This window comes from Leptosomus discolor, chromosome 7, assembly GCF_034619465.1.
Source record: "Leptosomus discolor isolate bLepDis1 chromosome 7, bLepDis1.hap2, whole genome shotgun sequence".
NCBI classification, from domain to species: Eukaryota; Metazoa; Chordata; class Aves; order Leptosomiformes; family Leptosomidae; genus Leptosomus; species Leptosomus discolor.
The window spans coordinates 56932064-56950848 of NC_141397.1; the positions used below are offsets into that span (position 1 = coordinate 56932064).

General features: G+C 44.1%; 1 protein-coding gene across 1 annotated transcript in view; it reads right to left on the reverse strand.

Annotated features, from left to right (window-relative positions):
- LOC147415301 (uncharacterized) overlaps nt 1-18785 on the reverse strand; it is a 255888-nt gene that overhangs the window by 10118 nt on the left and 226985 nt on the right. Inside the window, 4 exon segments of the mRNA XM_086468610.1 lie at nt 3673-3699; nt 3701-3833; nt 3835-3904; nt 3907-3949. Coding sequence (XP_086324736.1) covers nt 3673-3699; nt 3701-3833; nt 3835-3904; nt 3907-3949 — 273 coding nt within the window.

The window sequence follows — 18785 nt, forward strand, 5'->3', positions numbered from 1 at the left end:
TGCCCTTAGGAGGGGGGGTGGTGGTGTTTACAACCCCTTTACAGCCCCCCTCACAACTGCTGTTTCTAAGGGGAGCACTAACAGCCCCTCTCCTGGAACCGGGTTAATCATTCACCTTTCGGCAGGAGCCAGTAAATTTTTTGGAACGTGCCTCCTGATGTTAAACCGTGTGTACCAACCGCTCTGTATTTTTTCCGTTTCCTCTGGTAATTGACATATAATATCTCTGTTTATAGCTATCTTGACAGATCTATACAGATGTATAGTTTTGCTTAATTTCAGAGTTATATATACCCAACGCGTGCTAACTAAAGAAACAGTAAAGGAAATCTGGGAATTCCGTTGTGCAGGAAATCTGTGTAGGGCTCTTGCTATTATTTATAGAAAATGCTATGTCTTTATTTTGGGCGCTCTTACTACAGAATTGCCTTATTAGGAGTCTCAAGCGGAGATCAGACTGAGAGAATGGAGAAAGTATACTCAGCGCGACAAACAATAATCTTTCATAAAAATCTATTCATATATAATTTCTGAAGTGAAAAGTTTACTGTGAGACCAACAATCATAGATTCATTTAACAGAAAAACTGCAGCGTTATGACTTTCATCGATGCTGTCAACAGGAGATACAAAATAACCCCAATTTAGTAGAAATAATTTAGTTTCCATTAGTGTTTCTCCTCGCACGCAAGACGCACAAACCATGCTGGGTAGTACCGCAACTCGCAGATACCGCCGTTAAATGCACTGCACAGAGCTATGCAGATGCCTATAAAATAAGTAGCTAATTCATCTAAAAAGTTGGTGACAATGCAGCACTTCACATATTTTGGCTAATCGTTTTATATCACCCAGGTTTCTTTTAAATCTGTCGTCTTCACAGTGAGGAAGAAAAGACCCACTCCAGGCATTCACTTAAGATAACGCATCTTCCTTTTCCAGGAATTGGGGGAGGGGGTGTTTATTTTGCTCCGGGTGTGTTGGTTTTTTTTTTTTTTTTCTCTTTTTTTTCTTTTTTGCTGGGGGGAGGAAGGCGACTTTATTGCTTCGGGTTTGAACATATGCCCTTTAAGAAATTTTTTTCCTTAAGGAAAAGGAAACGTTCAACGCTGCTCGCAATACCTGTCCGTGCTGACTTATTTAAGACACCTTGGGAGAAAAACACAAGCACAAGCCCCTGAAAGGCTGGCATTTGCTGACAGCCCTGGAACACCGAAATTGGGAACGAGGAAAAAATAGTCCTTATTTTTGTGCCTAATAAAGAAGTTGGTCTTTGGAGGCTGCCCAGCGAGCAGAGCTGTCCGAGCTGGCGGCGCGGTCCCGCAGCAGCACCCCTGCACTGCCTAGGTGTGGGACACCAACATATACCGACAGGTCTATAGGACCCAGCCTTTCGGAAAGCTCTGCTTGGAAACAAATCGGTGGCATTTTAGGTTTTGTGGGTTTTTTTCTTGATGTCTGTATATCCGCAGAGCAAACCGCTCAAGCTGGAGGCGCCTGCCCTTGCCGTGGTGGCCGGGCTATCTGCTCACCTTGCCCGTCCCTACCTCACCGCGCTAACTTTACCCCCCCCCCCCCCAGGCGGCTCCAAAGCACTTCCAGGCGCCGGCTTCTCCCGCTAATCCCTTCCACGCGCCCTCCCGCTAATTGAGGCGCGGTCCCTCCCGCGGAACTTTCCCGCGGGCAGCGGGGAGCCCCCGGCGCGGCCGACAGGGGGCGCCGCCCCCCGCGCTCGGCGCCGCCTCCCGCCCGGCGCGGCCCCGGCGGAGGGGGAGAGCCCGGCGCTCCGCGGGGTCGAGTGCGGATCTTTAGTCTCCGTGGATAAAAAGAGATTAAAGGCTAAATTCCTTTTTTTTTTTTTTTTTTTTTTTTTTTTTTTTTTTTTTTTCCCCGTATCAATTTTAACCAACTACGAAAATGTAGAGCTTTTATCCTTTGATGTTTCCCAGAAAGAAACTGTTACATCGGTTGTGAAATTACATCGTTTCAGAGCCAGCGAACCGGCCTTGGAGTGGTAAAATAATTTAATTAAAAATAATAATAATATGAGGACCCGAGCTTCCGCAGAGGTACTTAAAAGCTGACACATGCCCCTCCGTCTCCCCTCTCCCTAGCGCTCCCGATGTTTCCTGACTGCCTTTTGATGGGAATAATTAAAAATAAAATAAACCCACGCTGGATGGAGGCTCGGATCCCTCGTTTGCAGCGCGCTGTCCTCACCCTGCCTCTGCACGACCGGCCCCTGCCGCAAAGCCCTGCTCTGGAGAGGCAGAATACCGCACAAAAGCAAATCGCTAACATCATAAATCAAATGTTGGTCTTTTACCATATTAAGCATAAATAAAAATGTAACCGGCTACCCACTTTCCCCCTACTACAAAAACTCTTCACCTGTATTTAAATAGCACGTCTTTAATTACAGCAGTTGGGGATGTATGAGGCTGAAATGAAATTAGCAGTCATTACCAGTCCTTTAACTCTGTGGTGCTTTTGATCAGCACTAAATTAGCTTTCCAGTCCTAACAAAGGCTCTATAGCAAGCAGTGGGCTGTAAATAAGACAGCTCGACCTGCCCTCAACACCTTTTCTCTTGTCAATCACAGCTCTATCATTCAGCCCAAGATTAACCTTTATCTACCAAATTCTTACCAAAAAAAAGAGGGGGGGAAAAGAGGGGGAAAATCCAACTTCAACTTTGCTAACTGTAACTAAAAAGAGCTTCCCTTTAAATGGTATTATAATGAGCCAAAATGTCAAAATCGATCTTTTCCCAACCCAAATTGCCGTGCATCAGAAGGCAGCGTTAGACCGAGGCAGTTAAACCCATTGATTTATTCTCAACTTCCGCGGGCACAGCCCCCCGGGCCCAGTCAGCGCCTGCCCGGTGATGCGCCGTGTCTCCCCTCCGGTGTCGCCCCCTCTCTTTCAGCATGCAGGCCCCGGGGAGCACCGCCGGAGCTGATCCCCCCCCCGCCCTTTCCCCGGGAGAGGCTGGAACCCCCCCGCCGCCGCGCCGGCAGCAGGGTGCGGGCTGTGCGCCGCGCCGCCGACAGGGGGCGCCAGAGAGCAGCTGCCGCGGGCGCCGCGCCAGCGCTGCGCGCCCCTGCGCGCCCCTGCGCGCCCAGGTAACCCCCGCCCGGGCCGCTGCACCGCGCCTCGCGCACCGCCCCCGCGGAGGGTCCCAGCCGGGGGGAGCTCCCGGCAGAGGAAAGCATCGCTCGAAGGAAGCGGGACCGGCTTGAACGCCTGCCGCCGGGCAGGATGCGCGTCGCGCAGCTGGGAGCTGCCCCCGGCTCCGCGGCTCGCCCCTCGGGGGGGAACGCCAAAATACCGGCCCCGTCTGAAGCAGCCCGGGGCGGCGAGGGAGTGTCCCGGCTCCGCTCCAGCCCAGCGGCTCCCCCCAGGCCGTTTGCCGCGGGTGAGAGGGCCGGGCAGGCGGGGCAGAGGCAGCCCGCGGACGGGGAGCGCTTCTGCCCCGCGCTACGGTCGCGATCAGCCACCGCACAATTTCAGCCGAGCCCAAACCCGCACACAAGCCCCCGAGGTTAACGCTGTGGAGCTCGGAGCAGTGGGTCGTAGGTGGGAGCTACATTTCCAGATCATTTTAAAGGTCACGGGGGAGGCGGGGGGGGGGGGAAACTGTGAATGTCAAAGTTGTGCTGCAGCTACTTACATGTCGGTGCCAGAGCAGGGTGGTGGCTAGTTAGCGGTTTGATTGGCAGCTTAAAGCGAAAGTCCGCGCGGACTCCTGAGCCCGGCTCAGCCCCGGGGGTCTGAGCACTTTTCACCGGACAGAGGCAGTTGAAGGAAGCTCGCACGTCCCCTTCTCTTCTCCTCTCCTCCTCCATCCAGGACAGAGAATGAATCCATTTCGGTTTTTCTTCCCCCGGCTCTCCTTCCGTTTGCCTACACATCCTCCAAGTCCTAGCCCTAGCTTTTAACTGCAGTCCCTAGAACAAGAGGGGAAAAAAATCGTTTATGGCTTAAAAAATCCAAATGGCTGATTTTGTGTGTGTGTGTTATAAGAATGCACCCACAACAACAAAAAAGTCACTTCTCTGTCCCCCACCGTACAGCAGAAGAATAATAAAAAAGCTTTATATTTTTGCAGTGGGTATTCAAAGATAATTTGATGCCATTGTTTCTGCTACAGATGGTTCTTTTTAATACAATAACACTGCTCTTTGTGCATACTACACACAATAAAAATCGAAAGCGTTCTCCTGAATAACCATTTTGTTCTCGCTTGTATACAGGCCAACAAAAGCTGCCGTGAGGTAATGGGTTCTGTTTATTGAAGCCATAGAATAGAGGTTTGATAAAGATTTTTGTATATAGGGGGAAAAAATTAAAATAAAGACCTCGCAAGGTCGAGCTGATCTCTGCGTATTTATTACCACTGAAATATTTTATCAATATCTTTCTTTGAGTTGCAGCTGCAGGGATCCCTCCTCCCCTCCCCCCGCGCCCCATCCCTAATCAGCCCAAACATCTGTTTCTTTGAATTTGGGGAGATCTGTAGTCATAGCCAGACCTAAAAATCTAGACTTTAAGAGCGAGCGGGGCAAACCAGCTCAGAGGCGAAGGCAGCGGGCGATGGAGAGGCGAGGCTGAGGAGCCCTGGCTGTGCAGTGTACGCGCGTATCTTTGTGTGCGCTGTTTTGCAAACTGCTGTCCACGCACACGCACACACAAAGGCGCAAACCGGTGCTAACGGCCACCGGGATTAGCCCACGGGATTTTTCCGGCGTGCGGACACGCGGCGTGTCCGTGCGCTCCAGCACCGTCCGCGGCGCGCAGCTCCCGCGCAGCGCGGCTGTTGCGCGGTGGCGCCGCCTGCAAAGTTCCTCGGTGCCTCCAGAGCGGTCCCCGCAATTCGGGCTCCTGATCTGCCCCCTCCGCAGCGCCAGAGCCGCAGCCTGCGCAGCGCAGCGGGCAGCCGCAACCGGGAGCCGGCGAGCACCGAGGGTGCTCCGGGCTCTAGCAGAGTTTTTGTGCGCTGCTAACTTTCTGCCAAGTAATGAATAAATTAGCACCGCTGAAGGGGGAAATAAATATTAGAGGGAAACGCCAAGGCTCACAGCTATTTTTGTCTTGGAAATTGTTTCACAGGTCAAGAGTTCTGCGCCCGAAAGTGTCCCCGTTACCTAGTTTTGGATCCGGTTACGACTGTAGCAACTCGAAGAGAGCCCCAAAGCAAAAGAAAGTGGTTAGACAATAGGGCTCTGCGGGAAAGTTGTTAGTCAGTGACTGTGTTTGTCTACCTTTCTATAGGAATTAATGCCACAGTTCTCTGTGCCTCTGTAGCCTGGACTGACAGTAATCCACCTCTGTGACTTCTGCCCTTTGTGTTTTCACAAAACTCGGCTCACTTGTAGCACGACAACAGCACGGAATAATGACTTTAACCTTCAAACATTCTTTAATTAGCTTTTTCAGCAAACTAAAAGATGCTCAAATGAGCCCTTTGACAAAAACTGACCTGCGCCTTCAAATTCTACTTTCACTTTTGGGACTAAGACGTTATTGGTTCACAACTCGTCTGAAGTCATCTAATAAGGGATTATTTAGGAACTATTACCCACACGCCAATTAAAGCCTCTCCGATGAAATTCGGGAGACAAAGATATGCATCAAAACGGAAAATTAAACTATTTGCACATGGCTTGTTTTTCAACAACCCATTTTCCATCTCAGGATAAACATCTTCGCACCAGCTCGCTCCGCCGGAGCGGGGAGGGTGCGGGGAGCCTCTCCGGGGCGGCCGCGGCTGCAGAGGCTGCGTCCCCGCCGGCAGCGCCCGGCCGCAGCCGTCCCGGCCAGCCCGCCCGTCCCCGCACGCCTCCGCACAGGGGAGCCGTGCGTCCAGGGGGCAGAGGGAGCTTTTCTTTCCAGGCTTAACGCCAAGAGGAGGCTTGCAGGGTGGGTGGCAGAGCTCACGTCCACGCATAAAGCTCGAGCAACCTCCTGTCATTTTGCCATAGCCTTTACATGTAAAGGGGGGGGACGGGACGGGGGACGGGGGGGACGGGGACGGGACGACGACACGACGGACTTGGCATAAAAGAGTCAAAGTTTGTGCAAGAACTTTCCTAAATTGGTAAGGTTCGGGAAGAAAGTACCGCTTCTCCTGAAGAGGTATTTCTCAGAGCAGTGAAGGAAAGGGATTAGTAGGAAATGCGCATTTTGCTACCTACGGTGGTTCTTTGCGTTAAATGGGAACCAGGCTTTGAACAGTTTAATACCGACTTATCAAGGAAAGATGATTTTTTTCTTTCCAGACAAAACATCCTTGATGGCTCAGAAATTTTACATCGTTCTTAACTGGTGTATATGAGTCTTGGAGAGAGTTTCCAGGGAAATTACAGCAGCATCCTACTGCAAGCTGACAAAGAGATTCCAGGAATGCCACGCATCTACGAGGGAAATACGAATCCCTCTTTTTAGCCTGAAGCACGAAATTGGCTTAAAGCTCATTTTGCAGATAACCAGAAACGAAATCATCAGTGCGTGGACCGGGTGGCTGCAACTTCCCAATGCTCTGCAGCGATTTGTAAGACTTTCTGGTGGCACCAAAAAAAAAAAAAAAAAAAAAGAAAAAAAAAAAAAAGTAAACCACAGGTTGGAAGGGCTCTAAAAGAAACTCGCCTTTTACTATGCGTTTTTCTCCCGGGTCTGCGGAGGGCTGGGCTCCCACTCGGCATCAGCACCCTCAAGACTGTGCCGATATCGATCCCATGGGGTGGGAAAATGAATGTCCTAGATTTTGGCTTTCCGAAGTAATTTTAGATTCGGAAAAAACCCAACTGCACTCAGGTGCGTGGATAAAATAACGTATCACCCCAAATTTGCGAAATACATCTGGATCTCTATATTGCACCTCGAAGCAGAAAAGACCAGTAAGGGGTTCGCCAGCCACGCTCTCCCCTAGAAGGGCTGAGTGCAGGTGTCCGACCCACTGCTGTGTCCAGAAAATAAATTTCTGAATTTTGGGGTTCCTACGCAGGGCAAACTACTGACCCTGCTTTAAAGGAGAGAGGAAGCGCCAGGCTGCTGCTGGCATTTCTCGCCCCCGGCCCCTGTTCCTGTCCTCGCTGTGTCCCCCCTGGCTCTGCCACCTGCTCAGCCCCAGCCTCTGCCCGGCTCCACCGCACACGGACCCGCTCCCCTCCGCCCCGGGGCTCCGCCGCCGCTCCGAACTTCATCTTCCCCGGAGGAATTCAGGTTAACACGAAACGGGACAAGCCCTCGTTTCGCAGTCTGGCTCGCTGACAAGAGGGTTGAAGTTTAATACCCGCTGGCTGCCCCGAGTCATCGCCTGCCCACGCCTGCCGCCGGCCAGCCGGGACCCGGGCCGGGCGGGGCGGGCTCCGGGGTGGCCCAGCCGCGCTGCACCCAGCGGCGGGGGCGAGCGGGGTGCGGGAGAGCGGTTCCCGCAGCCCTCGGGGGCCGTCACCGCGGCCTCCGGCGCCGGGCGGCGGGGAGAAACCGCTGCGGGCGCGTCCCGCTCCGAGAGGGGCCGGGGCGCGCAGCGGGCTCACAGGGTCGATATCTCGCGATTGCTTTGGGGTTCCCCCCCCCCCACCCCCCGCTCCCCGGCGGGAAAGGGCTTCCCAAATGACCGTTTCCAGCAGTTCTCATCCTCCCCTTTTCATTTAAAGGATGTTCGGGCTGTTCTAACCAAAAAGCTACGGGTGAGAACTGGGGTGCGCTCCCATGACTATACAGCCCTCGGAAAGTGTGGACAAGCGTCCCACCACCTCGCAGCCTTAAAAGAACATTTGTGGCACACCGATAGTGGGTTTTTTAAAGTTGTTCCCCCCACCCCTCTGGGATCTGACGGTAAAAATCCAGTTACTCAAAAGCAAAGAACCTCTAGTTTACGGGAGCAGCTCTTGAGGAGCTGCAGGTTTGCATAGCGGGCAGGCCTTTCACTATATAGAAGCGTACATAAGAACTTTAGATGTGCCTCCTAAAACTGGAGATTTTTCAACTTTTTTCATGATTGCTATGACAGACATGAGCCCTGTTCATTTATTACCTCAACATTTACTACAACATTTTTGCTGTCAATTGCTATGGGTGGCTGCGGTGTCAAATACACCTTCAGTCAAAGACGACCACATGGCATAGGATAAATTTCTCCTGGGAAGAAGAGCAGGAGACCTTCTATAGCACCAGTAATATTCCACAAGCATTTTGTCGAAATATCTCTGGCATTTGACACTTTCATATATTCAGTTCTTCAGATGGCAACTTTCTTGGGAACTGGACTTCTTTTATATGCTGAAGATGAATTTATCAAAGAAGTGAAACTTGTTTGCGATAACTATTACATTTCCGTGTATGTTATGTCTGGGTTACAAATATATATTCATTCTGAAAAAGTTTTGGCAAAACAACAGTCATTTAAAAAACCAGACAATGTACATACACGTGTGCACAGTATATATATGCTTTACACTGTAGGTCTCATACCCATGCTATACACTGTAGACATGACAGTATGCTATCTAGTGCCTGGTACATATGTGGCATATCATACTGCACATTTATAGGAGTCAGATACTCCCTTCACAGGTATTTCCACACATGCACACAGAGTTTGCGGGTATTCTTACGTCTTAACTGATGTGAGAAACATAATTTTTAATGCTAAATTCTGAATGTATTACCATGGAGTAAGGTGAGAATCCACAACCTCCATGCAGGTAATTTCTCAAAACTTACACTTTCATTACACACTTATTGTTGCTGGTAACAGACTGGAACTAGAAGGGAGAGCACTAGTCTTGGTGGAAGGCTCCCAGTGAAGTCCAAAGAGCTCTTCACTGGCAATATTCTGCCTGGCACTTCATCATCATTCACTTAAGATACAGGGTGAATTTGGGGAGGTTAATTTTTTTCTCTGTGATTCGTGTATGGTTTCAAGTAGTCTCCCATCACCACCTCACCACAGTAACATCTGCTGATCCCCATAACCTGCTGTGACTTAGTGACTTTATGATGTAAGTTCAGTGTATTTGGAAACACCGAGGTTTAGATAGACCTCGCAATATTCGCCTCCTATTATTCTCATTTTTTCCCAATGCCTGCTTTCACTCTAGCCACTATAGAACTCAAGATAACAATCAGGGTTCATAGTGGGCCACACTACGTGCTCAACACTTCTTCCTTGGAACAACATAGGCCCTAAGCAGGAATCCCTCTGCATAATTTGAAACCTTCCACCCGCATTAGACAGTAGCGATTCCAAGGTTCCTGACAGGTCAAGAAATCCAGGTTATTTGGAAGAACATTAATAAATGAGAATATGCAGAAATAAGGGATAGCTATTTGCAGCAGAAAAAGGGCAAAAACCTCATACTGTCGCTGGCACTGAATTAAAAACTATACAGCGGATTAGATATTAACCACTTCTATCAAATCCAAGGCCCAGGAACCTAGGGGGAGGGAAGTGTGTAAGAGCAGATGCTTAGAAGGTAAAACACCCCAATTAACCTCATTATCTGTTACAAAACTGTACTATTAATATTCTGGAGTTTTCAAATCACTGTTGTTGTTGTTGTCGTTGAAGAGAATCTGTTGACTATAGCATGTGTTTTGCTGTAGTCTCCCAAATCAGCATTGCCTTTCTTAAGGTCAGGGGAATGTATCTTAAAACATTCATATATTTAAAAAATATGCATTGTTATTTTAATAGGCACTGTGGATAGTTTAATTTGTATCTGTATTAAATTAAACATATGGTGAACAGGGTATAATAGATTTTCTATAATTTAGCTGCCAATGTGGCAACAGAAGCCAGTTACTCTCACCAGCAGACTTGTCAGTGGTTTGTTTACTAGCTTATTTGAATTAAAATAAAGCTTCGCTTCTGCTGACTGCACATCATTATCTATGAGACCATAATCCTGCTAGCAAATCCTATATCTTCCAGAACTGGCTCTTTTGTTTGGGATTACTGAGAGCTTAGCCTATAACAAAGAGGAATAAGGCATCCCTCTCATCCTCGTAATTAAGTGTGGGGAGTAATTTAGAAACAAACCCAGAAAGATGTACAATTTGGAGTTCTGCTTCTATACAGGATTGGGGAACAGAAGAGGCCAAACACTGATTATGTTAGCACAATATTTAAACTATTAAACTACTGTACAACAGGAATCCAGCTTTTAAAAAGAAATGGCAACTATCAATAAAGTATTAAGTTGCTTTACACTAGAAACATTTTTTGCTTATCTAAAGGTATGCTGGAAAATTTGGGTGGAGCTTAAAGACCAAAGACTATTTTAAATCTTGGTTTTTCTACACGCACATGCTACATACATGTCACTTTTATAACATCTCCATTTTGAAATTAAAACCCATAATTTAATACATGAAACCTGATTTGTATTTTAAAGTATCCCTTAAATGATTTAACTACTCTGGAATAAGAATGTTCTATAGGGACAGGAATATTTCTGTCAGCTGAACGTGCTTGTTTAAGTGCTATATTTTAATACCACCAAGATTAATATTTTCCTTTGGGAAAACAAGTTTGAAGTTGTTAGCTTTTTACAGCCACCTTAGAAATGACCACAGCATTCAGAAAGAGGATAGAGAATATTTTAACACAGGTATTCTGAGGTCAGTCAAATGTACGTCAGCAATCTCTCGACTCTGTTGCTTTAGCTGTATCCATGTAATTCAATTCTCTTTCTGCTCGAAACAACAGTTACGCTATATACAACTTGTAGAAATTAATAACTAGGTCACAAAAAATAGAAGTCTCAGGAGTATACAGATACACAATATCTATTTGCAGAGGGCTAATAAGGACAGCGGTTGATTTATAAAAGTCTTCGACATTAATTGTCACAGATGGGAATTCTGAGGACCTCTGTGAAACCAAACGAGGCCCTAGTGAATTATAAAGCAGGTCCTTAGACTTTAAAAACATTTAGGCAAAGTGACAGTTCAGAACATCTGTTAGCCTTCTGTCTGAGTATAAACTGGATGTCATGGAGTGCACAGCTGTAGGCATTTTCTGCCTCTTTTTGCCAACATCTGTCACAGCATTACAGTAATATAGGTAATTATCAACACCTCATATAAACTGTTTGCTATTTTAATTTCTGAATAAGTAAAATTAGCATTATACCCTTTTGCAAAAAAAAAAAAAAAAAAAAAATCCAGAAGGGGGAGAATACAAGCTCTGTTTTAAAGCTGAATGACAGATCTGATCATTTTAGGAGAGCTGAAATTCAGAACAGATCTCTACTACAAATAAGGTCCTTAGGATAACATAAAAGACTTAGGTGAGAACAAGTTTAAATATTCTCCCTTGTATCTCTCTGTCTCCTAAAAAAAGACATCTGAGTCTCATCTGTCATAAGCAAAGAAGATCAGTAGCAAGAAAAGATAAGAAACCGTTAATCATCTATGGTTTTTTCCATGCACAAGCAGCTGTCAAATGATGTTATGTTTTACCACAGTAACAAAGCCAAGGGCTCATTCGTACCAAGCAATTTTACTGTCAGCTGGTCATCCTTCTTCTCAACATGTGCAGTGAGAAAACGAGATCACCTTACAGTGATGCACAGGAGCTGGACCTCACCAGCTGATGGTGAGGGTAATAAACTGCAGGACTTTCAGAAATAAAAGAACGTTCCAGGGGTCCCCCAACAACTGAACAGAAAGGGGTACAAGGGAAGAGACGCTCCAAACAAATAGGCCTTCAAGCCAACTTTTCAGGATCACAGCTGTTCCTTTTAGACATCAAGAGGTAGAAACTGAGTATCATCTACCTGATCGTGGACAGCACAGGTGTGATGAGGTATTTTGGATTCCTCAATTTTGGATGCCCAGGAGATAACACTTTGTAGGAGCATGATTTGCAGAAGGCAGTGGTTATAATTTGTGATAATCAGGATCCTGTGAGATGTTGCTAGCTGAAAACCAAAATCATCAGCCACCTTTGGTAACAGTGGCCCACTTGGTGGTTGTCTTAATGAGAGCGATTTTGTCAGTGCCTTAACACAGCCTTTTAGAGCATAGGATAAAGAATGGTAGAACAACAAAGCAATGCTGTCAAACAGCAGCAGTGGAGACCATGTCAGTCTGAGCTTGCAAGTATGAGCCTAGTGACAGAAAATAATCATGTGGCAATGAGTTTTACAATATTACATGGAAGCAATGATCACATCCAGCTCATACTTATTTTGCTTTCACTACAAAAAGAACAGCACCTCTGCTAGAAGTTAATGTTCCAACATGGAAAACCTGAAAAAGTGCCTTTAGCTCTTTTTGTAAAGGAGGCATATGGAACAAAGTGGTCACTAACATGCTATTTTTAGTGCCTGAACTAGTCCAGAAGATAATACCCAATTACTTGATATAGTGCTCTATACACTGTCTGAACAACAATAGTGGACGGAGAAGCAAGAGAAAGCACCAGAATATGGTTTTGAAGTCATTCAGATTTCATGTATTTTATTTTCTTCTAAAAATAAAGGCTTTGAAAAGAGGTGCAGTGTTGTCCAGGTTGAAGGAGGGGGGCCAGAGAAGAGTTGAAAGGGAGATGAGAGCAGATGGAGGTTGAGAAAGGAGAGAGACAGACCTGGACTACAGGAAAATATAGCTAGGGCACAGGTAGCCAGAAATCTAGAGAAAAGAAAGAGAAAATGCGTCTGGGGTGCACAGCCAGAGAAAGGCATCCATGTAACTGTAAGCCTGTCATACCTGTACCTGTAAGAAAGATCACATTCAGGACAATCTATACAGTTGGGGGCAATACAGGATTTTAGTAATTCTGCTGTTTCCCCTAGTTTCTACTCTGCTGAACCGTGAACTGTCGTGGCTGAGCTGCAGACATATAGTTTTTTCATAGCCTCTGCTAGCAATGCAGTAGTCTTACTGAGGCTGTAGAGGACAACTCTGTGCCGGTACAGCTTGAGACTGACCCAGCAATTTTGGAAGGAGATGCACAGAAACCTTACTGTCTTGCTTTCTTATTTTCCTCCTCTTTGTTTCTTACTGCCGCTTCAGCATTTATTACATGCCCCCTCCTATTTTCTTCTCATGCAGTCAAAATTAGCTGAAATTGTGGACCTACTCCCTGCAGTCTGAGGTCCACCACTCTAACAAAGAGAATTCAGTGTCAAGGACTGTTTCTACTGTGGTCCTAAGCCACTTGTGAGATGTTTGTATGTTGGGACTATTTCTTTCAAGAGCTCCATCCCTCCACCAAACAATTACCTCTCTGGCTTTTCTCACCTACTGCAACTCTGTATCCAGGTGGATGCTAGGGAGATTTTACCAAATTACAAGCTGCAGGATAAATATTTTCCTCCTACTTTTGGTTTTGATGCAAAGATTCTTAAACATTTATTTTAACACTCACAAATAAAACTATCTTACATATTCCCATCACCCTACTACCTAAACTCATTGTTCAAATGCCAAAGAGTACGTGAGCTATTGCAGATCACATAATAGATGCCTACACATTCACTATACCAGTAATATTTATTATTGAAACAGACTGTTTTGTAAAGAGCTCTGAGATACCTAGGCCATAAAAAGTGTGATATAAAACAAAATGTTATTCAGTTCAATAGATGTCTGATAAGAAAAGAACCCTAAAATTTGAACAGTTTCTCCTCCCCTTAATCAGCTCTAACAATGGTACCCCAGTCTCAGTGCTCCTGCACGCAGCAATATCTGTCTTTTAAAGAGAGTAATAGGAACGCGCCGCTAACAGAGAGTGCTCATTGGTAGAACATTGTTAGGTGTTTTATAATTGATAGTTTTCAGCATCAGCACAAAGGTAAGGGCTTTAGCCTTGAATACTACCCACTAACAATATACCCACATACAGAAAACTAGTGCTAAATGTATTTATTAAAATAAATGCTTTAAAATAGTCCGCTTTTCATACAAAGTAATTATCTTACACTATGAGTAAAAGGTACTTTTGTAATCAATGGTATACAACCAGCTTCAGATACAACCACACACACACCCCATTACACACAGCGATGCTCATCAGATTGCCTGGGTCTGAATCATTTCATTATGTTCTGTAGCTTAATTCTTCAATTCCTGTACCTTCAGCTGGAATTCATCCAGATCAGCCCTGTTTTCTAAGATGAAATCAAAATACTTCAAGGCCACAACCACCAAATAATACAATCAGCTCTAAACATAGAAAAAAGGTATTTCATAGTTTTCAAAGGTTCATAGTTCCACACTGCCAGGGCAACAGGGACTTTTTTTTTTTAGCACTTTTAGCCTATTAATTACCAAAGGACAATAGAAATGTATTGTGGGTATGAGTGAATTTTGTAGCAGTCAAAATAGACAGCAGCAGCCAGCTTAAGAATTTTAAATGCTCTAAATTTTCACAAGTCCTGTCTAAGAAGCTAATTGCTAACAAGCTAATGCCTTAATTTTTTTACACATTGGATAGACCATCACAGTCAAAAGAGAAAATAAAGAGCAGAAGAAAATATAATATAGTAATAGGTCATGATTTTTCCACTGAACCAGATAAAAATAATCTCCCTAGTAGAATCAGGTGAGTAATCATAAGGGTAAAATGTTTTAATTACTAAAAATGGTTAGTTTCATTTGGTTATCTGTAGAATCCTATCATCTCTTTTAATTAATTCATTTGAGAGTAGTTGGATGACCATCAATTTATTCATAAAAATGTTTGAGAGTTGCAGGCTATGCAAATTCTGTTGCTAATTAGTTAATGGCTACATTCACCCTGTCAGTGGCTGATGATCAGATACTTCTGCTTATAATTCTTACACCTACAAGCATTCTTTCATACAATACACCAGAATGTTTCTGTACTTGCGTAGAGTGGACAGCACTGATCTTGAGTGGCTTTTTCCCCTCAGGATCAGTGTTTCCATGGCGAGTCCTGTGGGGATCTATCTTGTCTTTTCTTCTCCGCAGTAGGCATTTAGGGATAATAAAATAGTTAGTGAAGAGGTATGTTCTATGCTATATTCAATAAGCTGATGATAGTCAACATTACAGTCCAGACCCACAAAGGCACCGGGAAATCAAAGAGCCTTAGACTCCTCAATACATTCGTCTATATGAGCCTACATCTCTCAAGTATCTGATTTAGTCTTTTAAATGTTACACCTTGTGGTGACAGGGACACAGAGTAGAGTTAAATGACCAAAGATCTCTGGATAAGATTGAAATTATGCTGGCTGATCTTCAAATGACAGTCATATGACTCCTCTACTTTTGATTTAATCCATCATTTGTAATGCACATGCACAATGCGGGGCTGTTGTTGGCCCTCGTTGCATGGTGACAGTGTCCAGGACACTTTTTACGATCCAGAGAAGCAAAAGGGAATTGTGCTGTTAATTTTATTTTTGAAGTAATTGAGATTCCCTTAAAAACCTGTCATAACGCTACTCAGGTAGTGACCAAAGCTAAATTAGAAATCCAGAATTGTCTAGAAGACTAATTTAGCCCCAGTATTATAGGATACTAGGAGCCTGTCCAGCCTAATGTTTATAAATAGTTCTCCAGGAAAAAATCACTTATGTGAACTTAAGCACTAACTGCTGGACTGGAGCCTTGGTGAGTCTGCTCATATTGTTAGTACTGCTCCTTCAATGCCGAATGACTGAAATTTGTCTTTTTGTGTCCTTTTTCTACATTTATTCATGCTAACAATCTGACCTCATGTACTAAATATCATAATATCATTTAGGATGTTCCAATTATGGGAAAAAATTATAATCCAAAAGAAAAGGCCTTTGTAACATACATCATCTGCTCATCCTGCTGCTGTTGAAATGTTCAATTTCAGAGGACCTAGCATAATTTTCTTTTCTTTACGCTATTTTTTTTTCGCCATTCGTTTTATTTCCATTACAACTCTGGAAAAAGATGTACTTCAATGGATGATAACTGAGACTGTACTGCTTAATAGATGAAGTAGCTATTCTATATTTTAGAATGACTAAATTAAGTCCTACTAAGAAAGTAGAAGTTTTATGTTTCTTTCTTAATCAGGACACTTGTTGCAGATTAACTAACTCACATCTTTCTCGAAGGAAAGTAAGAAAGAATTTTGTTTGATTCTAAACATTCCATATTGTTAAAAAGCCAAATCACAAACACAATGATACATGCACACACATACAGGTTGGGAAAAGTCAGCCACTTAAATGGTCAAATCATACAAGCCCTCACTCGAGCTAAATTACTCTCCCTTCCCACTACAAAACAGCACAGAAATGGGAGTGCTTTATTGGGGAAAGCAAGTAACAATTTATTTCCAATCTGTATAAGCCAGGTTAGCAGTTTCAGGACTGTAACCAGACTTTTCAAGTACATTCCACAAACTTCAGAAAAAGCTAAGAACTTCAAAGGTTTTAGCATGTGTGATCACAGATTCACACACCATGCTTAAAAGACCTGATTACATGAAATCTGAAATCATAAGAATGGTTGCACTGCAGTTGCATCTAGCCCTGTATCCTCCTCCACCAGTAAAGGTCAGGAGAAGAGTGTCAGGACAGAGTGAGCATAAAGTGTTATTTTCCTACCGTATTCACCCAATGTCCAGCAGCTTGAAGTTCAGGAACTTTCTGAGTCTAAGATAGTTTTTAGTAGGAATTTGATAAAGTTTTTTTTCCCTTTATTTGCCCCTCCTTTTTTTTTTTTTTCTAATCATGTGTTACTAAAATTCCATGTCAATGAGTTTCATATGGGCAATGTGAAATACCACTTCTCTGTTTTTTGTTTTAATCCCCTGCCTAATAATTTTCTTTGCTGCTCTCATTCCTTGCTCTGGCTGTTGCTGATTCAGCTTAGGAGGTTACTGCCACCACCTTTTCTTAGCTACTTCCCATCAGAAGTTCGCATTCCAACACAACCGCACAAATACTTGGTCTGTGAACAAATTCTGTTAAAATCATCTGGTTTATCTTGAAAATGTTTACAAGTAATTTTTCTTTTGTTGTTGTTTTTTTTCTTCTTTTTAAACTGGATCACACTGAGAGAACACATACAGTCATGCTAGCAAGTGTGAAGCTGCCATAAATGTTGATGAAGAAGGAAAAGAAGGGGGAAGTAACATGGACAAGGAGTGGTTGGTAACTTCTCCTCCAGATCAGCAGCGTATTCCTAGCATGAGGAGCTGCACGTTCACATGCGTGTTCTTGTGACGGTGGGAGTCACAGAGTCATTACATCATTGTGCCTGTATATCTGCCATGCCAATGAGTGGAAATTTGCATGGAAACCTCATGGGATGGAAGAAGTAGTCTATGAGTGTGGTGGTGTTTTTTTTTTTTTTTTTTTTAAGAGGAGGATTTTATTTGCAGGATTAGCTTCACAGGGTGAAGTTACTTGCTAGCCAAAAATGGTAAAAAAATTTAGTTCACTTGCCATTGGAAAGAAATGGTTTGTCTGCCTGTAATAAACAAAGGCTATAGAAATACGCAATGGAGTCCTCGTCCGTCTGCAGTTAAGTTGCAGGTAACCTTACCTAGCATCCAGCTACCTCTTCCTTCCTGTTTTTCGTACAAAAGTTTAAACAGAGGAACTGTCAAATTTATTTCAGCTGTTAGACAGAACAGTTTCCACTGGACTTGACAGAGAACCTAACGTTCCCATCAGGGCACTGAATGGACTTAACTCTGAGAACGTCACTGAGAGCTCTTTTCCTAGGGCACAGGGTATTACAGGAGCCACTGTGCTAATTCTCAGATCCTTGTTCCGAATTACTCAAAGCTTGCTGAGCCTTTGGGTATATCATATTATCCATCTTTGGTTCATCATCTTTTCAAGCTTTTGGGAACAGAGGAAGAGAATGGCTTTCATTTCTGCGTAACAGAGTGTCTGGCTTGGATTTCACTTTTATTTGTGGCTGGTCATTTCTTTTATTCCATTGGGTTTTGAGATGAGAAGATGTTGCAGGATTTCTACTTTGTCAGTAAACAAATATTTTATAAAGCTTGTGATAGACATTTGACACTGAAAAAAAACCCTAAAAACCTTGTATGTAGTTGGAATGGCAAAAGCACTTACTGATATAACAACATTTTCTCAAGTCTTTGCTCAGAAAGTACTTTGTCTTTTTCCTCTTACTCTTATGTTTCAGCCTGTAAGCTGGTCTTCCTCCTGCCAACACCTGCTGGAATATAGGACACTTTTTTTTTTTTCATTTTTTCAATACAAAGTTAGCTGTGTCTTCCTTGAGATATTTGGACAATATAAGTCAAATCAAGCAAAGGAGTGAATTCAAATTTAGACCAGTAGTTGAAGTAAAATAAATTCCTGTGAAGTTACTTTTATAGAGAATAAACTGGCTTTATTTTGTCTATATCCCTGCCCCATTGAGTTAGTTACTATTTCTAATAAATCTTGCTTTTGCTATGTTTATTGCTGTGCAGATCATGTCATGAAAATATTCCCCCCAAAGGAGAATTCTCTTCTCTTTGAGAAGACATTCTAGAGGATAAAAAGTGTGTGGAGCACACCCTCTCCTTGCCAGTCATGTTTGCACTGACTGGTATGGACAACTCTGTGCCTACTTTGGTCTTGCTCTGTCAGATAAAACCATTTCTGGTCCAGAATACACGCTTACCTGGCATTCGCCATTAAGCTCTTAAGTCTAGAGAGCAGCAGGGTGTGTCATCTGACCAACACTGCAGCAACACATCCTATGGTTCAGAACATCTCTGACTGTACCTGACACAATACCTTCATTTTTTTACTGGCAAAATGTAAGGAGCCTGCAAGAGAAAGGAATGAATTT